This window comes from Phalacrocorax aristotelis, chromosome 1, assembly GCF_949628215.1.
Source record: "Phalacrocorax aristotelis chromosome 1, bGulAri2.1, whole genome shotgun sequence".
NCBI lineage: Eukaryota > Metazoa > Chordata > Aves > Suliformes > Phalacrocoracidae > Phalacrocorax > Phalacrocorax aristotelis.
The window spans coordinates 61,154,871-61,168,798 of NC_134276.1; the positions used below are offsets into that span (position 1 = coordinate 61,154,871).

The window sequence follows — 13,928 nt, forward strand, 5'->3', positions numbered from 1 at the left end:
ACGCAGACGGCTTGCAGACCGGCCATGCGACAGCAGGAAGGCACGCAGGAGGCACTGGACACAGCCTAAGGTCACCCTGGAGGCCACTCCTTCAGAGCTATGCGTTGACAGCTGGTAGACTCATGAGAGTGTGGGAGCACCTTCATTTATAAAAGCAAAGCAACATTTACAAGGATATCTCACCTTTAGCAAGATAGCTATAAATGGAATAAATTGAGAGAAGCTAGACTCTCAACTGTAACTCTTTTAGATGTCCTTGGGAAAGAATAACTTCTAGAAATAGATGTTTTCCATGAAAATGTCCTTAAATTTCAGATCTATTTGCTCTTCAATTGATAAGTAGCTTAAACAATTTCTAAATTCTGCTTGCCTGTAGGATTTTCTATCACTAACCTTTCTAAATGACTATAGATTCCTTTAATCCCTTTATTATTTACTTTATAATTTCTTTTGTCGTTCTGGTTTTTCATCTCCCTCTGAGAATAAGTGGGAGAGAAAGCATCCTACACTATTCATGTATCATCCACACAGCACTTGAAAAAAATCTCACCTAATGTACTAACATCGCATTCTGACTTACTTTTGTTCAAACTTCATCAAGTTCCACCCCCAAATTCTTAACCTACATATATGACTAGAAGGGCTTAGCATTTATCTTTTCCTCATCTTACATCTTAAACCTATTAGCAGGGATTCTTTTTGGCAGCCAGCTTAGACCACAGTCACTCCAAGTAGCCACTGAAAGCCGAGGAAAATGGGCCTCAGCAAACATAATGAACCCTCATGTTGTTGTTTCTCCTGATATTTTATTAAAAGGTTTTAACCTAGCCTGCACAATTTACAGCTTATTTCTATGTTGGTTATAAGGTCCTAAACTGCTGCCTCCATTTTCATCCTGATGGCAGCTGGCACAACTGGAATAAAATTGTTCTGATCCAGCATCTAAGAGGCCATGAAACTAAGTAGCCATACAGTTAAACTACCATGATATTCTCCTGCATATCCTTAGGTTCAATTATTTTTTCTCATTGTGCTTAAAGACTTCTTTTTTACTCAAGAGCACCATATTTACTTAGGTATCTTGAGGAACCCCTTAGATTGTGTTTTCCTCAATGGTGTATAGCAACGCTCAAAATCAACCTGCGTGACATTGAAGTGCTAAAAAAAGCCAATGTCTTCTAAGACACACTTTCACTAAAAACCTTCAATGAGGAAAGAATGTCTTCTGTGGCCCACAAATCACAGGACTCATCTCCACTTCATGTCAGTAATAGCCCAGATACATCATCTGCTATAAACTGCAAAGCTGAAATGAGGAAGGACACTAGAACACAAAATCACAGTGATTCCATTCCCACTACCTAGGCACACACGCCTCCTGCCGTGAGTGAACTCATTGATTTTACCCAGATATGTATTACCTAGGAAACTACAACAGCTTCATTTTTTCTTTTACACTTTTACAACTCCACAAAAATTGTCAGGGTTTAAAGTCCATTTATCAGGGTTTGAAGTCCTAAAACAAAGTAAGGCCTCCTTCAGAAAATGTGGGTCTTCAATACAAACACTACATAATGACATATTTGCTGTAAAACAATCCCATACTGCTTTTAAGTGCCCTGTTCCAAGGGCAAAGAGACCGTGCCACAAATTTCAAAGGTAACGGCATTCACATATACATACAGTCACTGCATTTGCCACAAATGTCCCTGGTCAGCAGAAACCCTAGAGCATGTTGCACTGAAGTGGCATGTTATGACCCTCTCATACCATAATATCTCAAGACTGGACTATCAAAAGTGAACTCAGTCAAAGGTGAACAAGGTGAATCAAAGGTGAGCACGATCCAGACCACAAGTTCACTCTGTCCGTACCCTGCAGAAGGTATGGACATATGGGGCATGCCTTGCATCCACATGGATTTTGCAATTCTCTGGGAACTCTTCAGCAGGGTACCATGGCCACAAGCTTCGAGGAGGCACGTAGCACCCATGTGAGCAGGCAAAGCCAGGACCTGGAACCAATTCCCTACTAGGTCAAGTAAGAATTGCTCAGCAATATTATCCAGAAAACTCTCCTGGAAGCTGAGGAGTCCTGCTTTAACAGCAGAATCCCACATAAAGCATTTTATCCTCAAGCAAGTAATATCCTCAAACAATCCTCAAAATAAATGAAAGGGTAACATTTGTTCTTAGGTATTCTGAATCCTCTTGCTGTTTTTACTGTCTTTTCCTAATCAATCACAGTTGCTTTACTGCCTCTGCATTTATGTACTTCTGCTACTGTTCTGCTACTGCAAATTAGCAGAAAGTGGGAAACCAATCATTCGTACAACTCATGCCCAATAAGACATAGTCCGTCAGCCTACCCTTCATCCATCATAAACATCTATTACATCAGTAACAACCTGTACAGTTGTTCTGCTCACTGCCACTAGCTAATTATTCCAACTGGTGGAGAGAACTTAAAAATATCTGAAAGAAATATAGTTAAGGGCTAATTCTCCTCAGGGACCCTAACCCAATGTCAAAAGGTGAGATGCCTGTAAAAGCAGCAGGTGAAAGACCTGAAAGAGGTGTGAGTGGCTATAATGGAGGTGACAGTGTTTGGGACAGGTCAGGGTCATATTCACAGAGATAAAACAGGTCTGAGTAAATCCAGGAGACTAGCCGATGTCGGTTCTGAAAGTCCGTATAACCCCAGTTTTTGAGGCATGAAGTCTCCTTCACATGGGGACAAACATTAAAAAAGATTTATACTGGCAAGGGGCTAGGAGGAAATCTCAGTGGGGAACAAGGTTTTACAAATTTTAATCCATCCGCTAATGCCATTTAAAAACACGGATTTTAGTGAAAGCTGAAAGAGTCCAAGCCACAAAATTTCACCTGGGTTTTAGACAGACTGAAGTTAATTCACATCTGAGATCTTGGGTTGATCTCCTAGTGGGATAATCTGCCTAAATCACGTTTAGGTTCAGTTTCTCAGGGGCTATTAGCAGTCTGGGTACTGACTTGCAATTTCTAGTTGCAAGAAAATCAGAACTGTCAAGTGTTTTGTCATATCCTGAGCACTATGAATTAGTAAGCACTACTATTAATTTAACCCTTATTAAGATGTTCCTGAGAGGATACTCTATTTTACAAGATACTGCTGTACTAATGATTTAACTAATTTTTTTCAGCATTTCCTTACTCCATAATTTTTCCACATCTTTTTCTATATCTGCCGCTATGTTTTGCAGTAGTAGTTCCTGTTCATCTTATTCCATGTCAATAAATGTACCTATATTAGCCACAAGTGATACTTGTAGAAACTACTGGGCAATAGTAATGTTCCCTAATGCACTTCTCTAATGAGAAGCATGAGCTGGGAACTGTTTAATTTGAACGTTTTGTTTAAATGTAGCAGGACATGCTCAGAAGTACATTTACTGAAGGAGTAACAAGTCTGGCAAACTCGCCTTCCTTAAATTAACATTTTCAGCTTAAACCTCATTAAAGGGCAATGAAATTCCTTTATATTTCCTTTGCTAGCATTGGTGAGAACCAAGAGATTTATATGTAAACAGGAGTCTTTGCTCTTATATGCAAGCTCTCTCTCCCATTCAAACCGCATTCAACACTGATACAAAATTCTAGGTTTTGATCACGCTAGAGCTTAATTCTTTAAAAACTTTTTCAAGGGAGAAATATCCTGCTTCTTCCCTCAAGAGAAAGGACTCTGTGAAAACATGCCCTTTGCAGGAGGGCCTAGAAAATCCCATAGGCCTAGAAAATCCATAGGAATGAACTCCTTTTAGCTGGACGAAAGCAGAGGCAACCTACCAACACAGGACTCCCAACTCATCCTAGCCCTACAGTTTTGTGAGCTTCTGGTCTATGGTGAAACTATGGGCAATACTCTGCACACACCCATGCACACAACGAGAAACCTCCACCGACTTCAGGAGGACCACAGCAGCAGATCCCCATGCAAAGGGATGCGTCAGCTACTGTCTCATCTATGTCCTCTAAAGCCAGAGTCATCCTAAATCCTCAGCAAAGGCAAGTTAGGTATACTGCATTGGAACCAAGATGATAGAAATACAGAGGATTTTCTGATAGTTCAAGGAAGGAGAAGGCACCATGAAGGAACTGCTTTTCACCTTACACACGAGATACCCCTGAAAAGCTCCCCTTAATGGGTAATCACAAACATGGAGCAGGAGTAGCAGGGTTAGCCTCCGTTTTTCAACTGGAGAAGAACCAAGGAGTACCCACTGAAAGCACAAACCCCTCCACACCCTTTCCACACAGCACGTGGTTACGTGGAGCTCAATGCCACGTGGTTTTTGATGCCCAAAATAGAAATGCTGTTTGACAAGTAAAGGTATATACCTCCTTCAGAGGCTACTATCTGTGCAGTGGCCTGAATAAAAGCTCCAACTTAAGACAGTCCAGTGACAGCTGAAAAGGATAGATTAGGAGAAGGATCAAACCTAGATTTGACCCGTGCCTTATATTTTTCTTACACCACCTAACGCCCAGAGCTGGAGACAGGACATGTTTAAAAGCTGAGGTGCAAGTCCCGCACATTCTGTGTCCTCACTATGTTCTTAGCTTTCCAGATGACAAATCCGCACAAAAAAACCCCACGGGTGACATGATGCATTTTCAGGCAATTGCGAAGTCTATTCCCCTACCAGCTCAGTGGAGTACGGACCTTTCTGGAATCTCCTTAAAACAAATTTTTCATAGAGGATTACAACTTATTTGTACCACTGTCGAGAGCAAAAGCCAAACAATTCCAGTGGAGTTAAAATGTTTAACCTTGGTTCAGTTCTACTGTCTGACAGGATCTGGTTAATTTTAGTGCCACAAAATGATTAAGCCAAGTAATTTCCAAGACATTACCTTCTGTATGCAAACATTAAACTTGTTGAGTGCAATTCTTCATGCTGTTCCCAGTTAAAAGTAAAATCAGGTGGTTTCAGAGTGAAAACACAAAATACGGACATTAAAATTACACCGTCAGTTTCTGCTAGCAACTGCGTGTCATTTATTGTCATTTGCCCCACACAACAATCCAATATTGACCCTCAAACTATTAAAATGTTGATTATGTTCAACACAGCATACACACTAAACTAGGGCATTGAATTTTACTACAGAAGGTGTTATTGTTCTGACTTGTGCATTGAATTTTACTACAGATATTATCCTGACTTCCCAGCGCTGTCTCATCATCCTTTCCTTGCTAATACTTATTGTGAGTGCTGCTAACAGCTTATGCTACAGACAGACCAAACCTGCATTCCATTTATCCATTAAAAGCCTTTCACTTAACGATATTTGAGGTTTTGCCCTCAAAAAATCCTCATCAAATTCAGTGTGCTCCTGATTTGCATAGCAAGTTGGTTAGTTACCCATTCACTATTTACCTTTGCTGCAGGGTATACTAAAAAGAACACATCACTTAGATACATTTTGCTCGATCTGAGTTCGGTCCATCATGGTGCCAAACACCGTCAGTTCCCTTTGCAACTATCATGTTCAGTACTTTTGAGTGGCTCAGAACCTCTAAGGATCCGCTTCGAGAACATGATAAATAATTTTTTTAATAGCCAGTCTGAAGATGAATATACTCCATCGTGCACTTCATCACATGGTCTCCAACAAAAAGATTTTCTTCCCAGTCACTTCATTTGTTCTGACAGTAGAAACACGTTCTGTGTAAGAAGTGGGCTCTTTCTGAACTAAACATGGCCCCAGTCCTGCAAAGTTTATTTTCTACTGTATACAGTCTTTCGGTACAGCGTCAAGTAGCTCTCAGGTACCTCAAGCCTTGTGCTGCACCGCAACAAGTATTTTTTTTTTTGTCCACAACAGAGACTGCAAAATTTTAAGATTATTCAATGTTTTGCTACTCAGCAAGTTGTTCGGTAAACTAGTAATTTGTCTTTGAAAAGCTATCATTCACTGTAATGCGAAAAGCAAACAAAACGACCAACAGCACACTCGTGCACTGTTCAGACATTGTCTGCGATTTTTAAAAAGCAGGAAAAACAGGCATAGGGAAGTAACAGTGTGTCCAAAATTGCAAAAGCCACATGAAACAGGATTAGGTGTAGAAACAAATCACTGCTCCCGAAGTAATAAGATCATCCTCCACTGAATGAAACCTGCTCCAGCAGGACTCGGTGCTCGCAGGCACATTTGGCAAACGTCTGTAAATATGCAGCAGAGTTTAATGCGCACACAACCACTTCATTTATCCAGCCACATTCTGGACTTGCAGCGTTTCACCCTATGTGTTGAGTGATTACCCAAAAACCTCAGCAGTGCCCCCACCAACTACAAAATGCCACCTCAGAGTCGGTGTAATGCCCTGCTTCCTGTTTCTTTAGTTTTATGAAGCCCTCTTGAAAAAACAGTTTCCAGTTTCAAACAACTCTCTCTATTCTCCAGATTGTCTTTTTACAGGCACTTACTAGACAGCAAATCTTTGCAAAGGGACAAATTCTGAATATCTGAATCACTCCTTATCTAAATCTGGAGTCAATAGGAATTTTAGCTCAAAATTAATATACTTAACATAATTGAAGCAGGTAAGTAGAATAAACATCAAACTCAAACAAAAACTGCATACATCTAAATATTTAAACCAATGATATATGTAAATACATTTTTCATATTTTCCCTAAGCCTAAGTCATCCTTTGTATATTTCAATTAATTTATAAATGGCCTGTCATTAGCGGACATCGAACCGGGTGCAAACATTTTATCACAGTAGGGAGATGCATGAGCAGGCATAAATTTTACCCCTTGACAACTAGAATATGCAGTTTAATTTGATCAAGAATAATTAAATTTGTTAAATGCAGGGAATGTATTCCACAGAGGACAAAACTTCAGTAGGTGAAATACATGTAAATAGGCAATTTTACATCTGAGCGAGACACACACCACGGCTGGATTAACACTATAGGAATTACGGTATTTAGGCAGTCAGAGCTGCTTTTCAGACCTACATGCAAGAAACTTCAAGGACCCAATCCCACAGCCCTTACTGAGGCAAAACACCCTTTGCCTTTTAGTGGGAGCTTTGTTTCCTACAAGTAAGGAAGGCAGCGGTGGGGGTGGGGGGGCAATTTACTTAGAATTCAAAGACACACAGTATATATTTTATGGGCAGGACCCAAGCTTCTCCTTCAAACACATCCTCACATGGCTGTGCTTAGAAACTTTGTCAAAACGATAAGCGGCCATGAAAGAACAGTCTGTTATACAGAGAAGAGATTTAACAAGGGACTACGCAGAGATCCCAGCCCAGCCACAGCCTGCATCTCAGATGCTCTTCTTTTTATGTTTTGTGTTTGAGATTGATATGAGATTGATACTACCAAAACCCAAGCTCCTCTATCAGCACCATATTTATAGCAATGCCAATTTCCATCTATTCTCCTGTCAACACCCCTGACTGAGTTGGAGAGATGCCTCTCCTTGGAGGTAAATGGAGAGGAAACCCGATACATCCTCTATCTGCTGGGCTGCCACCAGGAGTGAAATGTGATAGCAGTTCCTGCCATGGGGGCATCTACTACTCCAGCCAACTAACTCATCTCCCATGGGCACCCTAACAGCTGTCATTTGGTAACAACAACAAAAAAAATCTATTCACTTGCTGGATTTGCTTCAAAAAACACCCAGAGCTACCCCTCCTTCCCCACTTCCCCCTCAAGCCCCAAATCCTCCCCGTGACTCAGCCATGCCCTAACATAACGTATCCAGTTTAGAGCCTCGGGGGTGGGAAGCCACCAGGATGGGATCTTATCATCACAAGCCCTGGCTCAGGCCTTATGGTCTCAAGCAATTTTTAACTCTGTGCAAGAAAAAGTCTCTTTTAAAGTCTCAGGCTTTGTGAAGTCCTCTCTGTACGTACGATAAGCCAGAATGGCAGAGTTAGATGGGAATAATTACAAAAGCAAGTGAGGCTCATGGAAACTAACACATTGCAAATATTTTCATGCTGGACAGGATGCTGAAGATATGTCGGCTTCATTACTTTTTCTACTATTAAACTCCGGAAAACACAAAAAAATTCAATCGGTGCAAGCAAAGCCACACCTACCGATGCGTAAACTTTTTTCTCCTTATGAAGAAACGTAAGGAGGTAAATAACTGTAGCAATCAAAGGCAGCTCCTCTTTCTGGGATACCAAATTTGAAACATATTTGGCCATTAAAAAATTATTACCAAATAAAAACCAAAGCCTCCTGATGCAACCCTGCCAGAGACTTGCACACACCCCACGGGACGCCCCATCCCTCCCTGCCCCTGTCGCCCCTCTCGCCCCTCGCTCCGGAGCTCTGCTTCGTGCCGGGAAGCCCGGGGGGGCCAGCTGGGGCCCCCGGGGATGGCAGGGGAGCCCCGGGAGGAGGGCACCCCACGGAGGGGGGGGCTGCTTAACCTGCTTGATTTTCCACACGGCTTGATCCGCAGCAGCTGCTCGCTCATGTGGTGTTTTTTGAGACCAAAAAGCCCAGTCGCTCCTGAAAAGTTCGGAGGGCAAAGGGGTCCGGGGGAGGCCCGGCGGGGTGGGGCGGGGTGTGGTGTAGCGGAGCCCCGTGCCGCAGCGGCGACAGGGCTCTCCGGCTGCCCGCGGCGGGGGAGCCCCACGGCCCGGGCAGGGCACCAGGGCACCGGTCCCCGGCTCGCCCGCGGGCGACCGCAGCCTAGGCGGAGGCGACCTGCCCCCAGAGCCACAGCGCCCGTGGCCGAGCCACCAGCTCAGCCGGCCCGGCGGGCTATCAGCCCCCGCAGCCAGCCAGCCGCAGTTTAGCGGGAGCGTGGTGTCAGGACGGGGCATGCGGTTCGGCTGGGCTCGGCGTCCCGGCTCCTCCGCCGCGATCACGGGAGGAAAGCGGGACCGGGCACCCGGCCGGCGGGGACGGCAACCGCAGGCCCCCACCGCTCCCGCCGCCCTGTGACCCCTCCCCCCCCCACCAGGGCACCCGCGGCAGCGGGGGGCAGCGAACCCCCAGCCCGCCTTTCCCCCCGGGCTCTGCCCCGCTTGCTCAGCCCTCCCCGGGCAGGGTGGCAGTACGGGCGGGCTGCAGTGACACTCCTGCCACCAAAACCCACTCGTCCCGTGCAGAGGGGGCAAGTGCGGCAAAGTCACTGGGGAGGGGGAATGGTATGCTGGGGTCCCCGGCACCCCGAGGGACACGGCTCGGCTTCAGGGGACGTTTCTTTACCAGCCTCCCCTCCGCAAGCAAAGGACATGGGCCCTGGGGGGGCGGGAGGGCGGTATCTGCCTTCCCCCCCTCCCCGCCCCGGTATGCAAACTGAAAGGTCTAGAAACCACCCCCAAGCCCTTCGTCCGGAGCATCGCCCAGAGCACCACGGCGCTGGAGCCGGGCCCCCCGTGGGGGGCGGCCGGCGGCGGGCAGGGTGGGCAGGGCAGGCTCTCCTCTGCCCCTGCGGTCACGGCCCGGGCAGGGGGATGAGGGGGCGTCCCCATGGGCTGCGGGAGGGTGGTCGGCTGCCCCGCCCCGTCCCGCCCGAGGGGGCACACGGCTTGGAAGGTGTCCTCCGCCCGGGGGCGGGGGTGGGGGGCAGGAGGAGAAGGGGGGCCGCTCGCTGCAGCGCCAAGGGCCGAGTGAAGCAAAGGGCACTTTGCCGGAGGCTGAGAGCCTCCGGCGGGGTATTTCGGCCTCTTTGGTATGCTGAGAAGTGGCTGCTCTTTGCTGCAGCGGCAGCGGCGGGGAGAAAAGGGGAGAGACGAGCTCGCAAACGGGAACGGGGGGGGGGCGGGCAGAGAAAAAAAGCCGCCGAGGTGCCCACCACGACTCTCTGCACCGGCCCTGAGCCGGGAGAAGCAGGAGCCGGCACCCCGGCTGTCGGGGCGGAGAGGGGTGCGGGCTGCCAGGGCTGCTGCTTGTTGATGTTGGGGTGTCAGAGAAGCAAGGAGAGCCTATGATCTACTACACTGCAGTGCCAGCGTCAGGAGCCTCCTGCTCGGGAGCTGCCACTGCAGGGCAGCCGGCGCACACACACACACACACACACACGGCATCCATCCCCTCACAGCCCGGGCTCCAGCCGCTGTCGCCTCCCCAGGCACGCAAAAGTGCTTGCAGACAACCTGCCGGCCGGGGGGAGCGAGCACGGCGGCGGCGGGGGGACACCAGAGCCCGGTGGGAGGGGGGGGGCGGGGAGGGCCGGTATTTCCTCTGAAAAGCTCCCGGCTCTCCCGCCCGCCCGCCCAGCATCCCTTCTTCTCGCCCACCTTGCTCGCCAAGCGGCGGGCTTGGCCGCACGGCCGCCCCGAGCAAGAGGGATGCAACAGCAGCGGCGTGACCCCCCCGGCACCGGGCGGCCCAGAGCACCTGCATTTGCATTTCTTATGTAATGTACTGCAAGTTTCCCCCTCGGAGCCGGGCTGAACCGAAGCGCACGATCCCGGCTGCCAGGCAGACACGGAGACGCAGGCAGAGACACCGGCGTGCGCCCAGAGGGGTCATCCCGGCACGGGGAGGCGGAGGAGACGCAGCCGCCCGGGCGCTGCTGCCGCCGCCGCTTGGCATAGGAGTTGCCGTCTGGCCACAAAGCCCCAAGAAAGTGTCCACCCCCTTTCCTCACCCCCCCTGCACCTTCCTGGCCTAGAGTCCCAGGGGGTGAGTGCTAACGGGGAGCCCCCAGCCAGGGGTGAGCGGTGGTGGGTGGGTGAGGAAGTGTCGGGCTTGGCTTCAAAAAGCCGAGCGGGGCGGGTGTGTGTGTGTGTGTGTGTGTGTGTGTGTGTGTGTGTGTGTTGCGGGGGGCGGGGGGTGTGGTGGTGTTTGACATATTGCAAGCTAATCAGAAAGTGCTGTGCAGGACCTGAGCCCCGGCAGACTCACCCACCGCAGGCAGGGCCGGCTCCCACCAGCACGGGAGAGCCGGGCTCCTCTTCCCAAAACTGCGTGGGGGTGGGCACGGGGGGGCTCGCACCGGGGTCGGGACTGGGGGTAGGGGGGCTCTACCGGCTTCCCTCAAAAAGGGTAGCGATATAAAAGTTTCCTCCTTGGAAACAGCACATAGAAACTAGGAGATGCGGGCTGGGCTAGGGTCGCCTTTCATTTTTTTTTTTCCCCGTGGTGACAGTGGCTGAAGCTAATCCATACCGCTCCTTGCTTATTCATACACGTATGGCCATGCATGTCCGTGCTGTCTCGTTATATTTCCCCCCTTCTCCCCTCAGCAGGATTGCAGATCTACCTCGGCGAGCAACAGACAGGGTAGCATAAAAGAAAAACAACGCAGTGCAATGGATTGCTTACCAGTTTGGTTCTTGTTTTTCTTAAGACTCTTGCCACAAAGACACTGCAGCATATGCGATCCTTTGCTGAAAATGTTCCAAAGAAACCACATTGATTTGGGCGAAAAGCAATCCAGCAGCTTATACACCCTGAGAAAGAAGAGATCCTTGTGGTTGCATAATAATAAATTGAGACCAGTTCTCCTGAAGAGGGGCACCAGTTTTATCATAGAAAAACCGATTATATTCCGATCTTCTCCCAGTTTTTTTTCCTCACGTGGTGTATTTCTTTGACACTTTTCAACGGATGCTTTTTTTTCAGCCAGGCTGAATGGTTATTCCCCCTAGATCAACGCTGGATTAGAACCAAAAGCGTGGAGAGAAAATAAAAGAAATCCCTTTTTTGTTTTGGTTTGGTTTTTGTTTCTGTTTCAGCACGAAGCCAAACGAAAAGTAAGGTAGTGAAATCCCAGCCGAGGCCAAAACCTCATCGGAGACACCGGCAAAACGCGGAAGAAAGATCCCCAGAGAGAAAAAAAAAACCATAGCCTGGTACTTGACTGCTAGGAGGATGGGTGGATCTGCAGAACAAAAGCCACGGCAGGATCCATCCTACGGAACGACTGCCATTGTGCAGCCCCGCGGCGGGAGAGCGCACCGCCGGCACCCGGCGAAGCCCGGCTGGCTCAGGGCGCAGAGACGGCTGCCGGCCGCGGGCGCGACCCCGCCCGCAGCCCCGCCGGTGCCCCGCAGTCCCGCCGCTGCCCCGCAGCCCCGCCGCCGCCGCCGCCCGCCCTCGCCCGCGCGGGCCGCTCTCCTGCCGGCCCCGGCTGCCGCTGCGCCCCGCACCGCCGCGCAGGAGGCAGCACCCCCCGCCCCGCGCCGCCCCCCGCCGCCCGCCGCAGCCTCGGCGCCCAGTCGCCGCCGGGCGCCGGGGGAGGAGGAGCCGCCGAGCCCCCGCCGGCCCCGATCGCCGTCACGTACCCACGTGCGGCCCGGCCCGGCCCGGCACCGCCCGCGGGGGAGGGCAGGAGGGCTGCCCCAGAGGTGCCCCGCAGGCCGCGGACACCTCACCCCACCCACCCCGCCGCCGCCATGAAGCGTCCTGACCCCCTCGCTGATACCTGCCCCCCCCCCCCAAAAAAAAAAAAAGAAAAAAAGGGAAGGCTGGCTTTCGCCCGTCTCGGTCATGCCGTGGTCTCAATGCAAATGGTCAACGCAGCAGCGAGTCGTGTCAATCGACCTGAAGACGGTGTTTCTGGATGCTCTGCCCGCAGGCGTCATCCCTAAAAAGCGTTCTCAAAGGTGAGGTTTTGGGGTTGCCCCAGCAGAGGCAAGTGCCGTCCCTCTCACGTTAGGACGGTAGAGTCCTGGGCTGTGACTGGGGTTCCCAAGCACTGCGTTATACCTGCAGAGGCAATGCTAAGATAACCCCACAAAGCACCTGCCACGCGTACACGTTGAGAGGCCCAGCGGCAGACGGAGCAGCTCCCGTGCAGTGCCCCTCACTGTTCCCCATAGTCCCACCCTGGAGCACTGCCCTTCCACCAGTCCTCCCTGACCTCTGAGGGAGGGCTGCACCGACCAAGCCCACAGCGGCTGCACCCATGCGTGGCAGCGGTGGCACTGAAAGAGCCAGAAACCGATGCCCGTGGTCTCCCTCTCCCCTTTAGATGCTCTGCTGGATGCTGGCAGGTGCTGGAAGTGATGGGAGAGAGAGTGTGAATAAATGAGGGAAAAGATGATGAAGTAGTAGTAGAAAGGAACTGCTGAGAAGAAGGTGGAAGGAGAAAACAGAGGTGATGGAAACGGGACAGCAAACAGCTCCCTCTCCTCCCCTCTCTCCTCTGTCCCTCAGTGCCAAAGTCATCAATAACAACCTTCATGATCATCTCTTTGGACAAAGGTTCGCTCTTTGACCATTAACTTTTTCCAGTAACAGAGTACAAAATAGAAGTACCAGGACACTGTTTTCACCTATGTCATTTCCATTAATATTTGCATTCAGGCACGGTCAGATGTTGGTGTGGAAGCCACTGTTGCCCCAGGAAGTGTCAGACTAAAGTATGAAAAATGCAGAGGTTTGTGTGTGTGCTTTTCCTGTCCTGCCAGGATCTCGTCTTGTTACCAACATTTGGGAAACTCTTACAGTAAACATTTGGTCAGCACACCAGCGATAGCGCTGGGAACCGAAAATTTTCCCATAGTTTTAATTTCAGCAAGATTCTGGATTTATACATATAGATGAACTGCTTGGTTGCCAGATCGTTCTCTACATGATATTTAAACACCATTACCCTGTTTTACAGAGATGAAAGATGACGGACAGGAATGAAGGGCTATATTGTGAGTGGTGACCCATGGAGTTTGCAGAACATCGGGGGGGGGGGGCGGGGGAGGGGGATAGGTGCCTACCTCTCAGCACCCCAGTCTGCAAAGATAAAAATAAGCAAGAAAAACTTGATTGATGAAATTTAAGGGAGGTTAGAAAGAGAGTGATGCAAAGGTCACAGCAGGAGTTAATGCTAAGAAGTGGCTTGGTCCCTTGTCCCATCCCCTCGGCTGCGGTGCCTGGCGAGCTAACCAACTGCCTGCCCTTCCTGGGGCGCAGATGTTACACGGGTTGCCGGGAAGACGAGCTGGCTCGGA

The 13,928-nt window shown here is 49.6% G+C and overlaps 1 protein-coding gene across 3 annotated transcripts in view; it reads right to left on the reverse strand.

Annotated features, from left to right (window-relative positions):
• The window catches only part of FGF14 (fibroblast growth factor 14), a 411,526-nt gene extending 399,487 nt beyond the window's left edge, over positions 1 to 12,039 (reverse strand). For 2 of the 3 annotated variants that reach the window (XM_075090211.1, XM_075090202.1), the window contains exon 1: positions 11,302 to 12,039. In XM_075090211.1, coding sequence (XP_074946312.1) covers positions 11,302 to 11,509 — 208 coding nt within the window. In that variant the 5' untranslated portion in view covers positions 11,510 to 12,039. The remainder of the gene's footprint in view (positions 1 to 11,301) is intronic. The other variant, XM_075090213.1, reaches the window with a different exon arrangement.
• Positions 12,040 to 13,928: the final 1,889 nt, after the last annotated feature.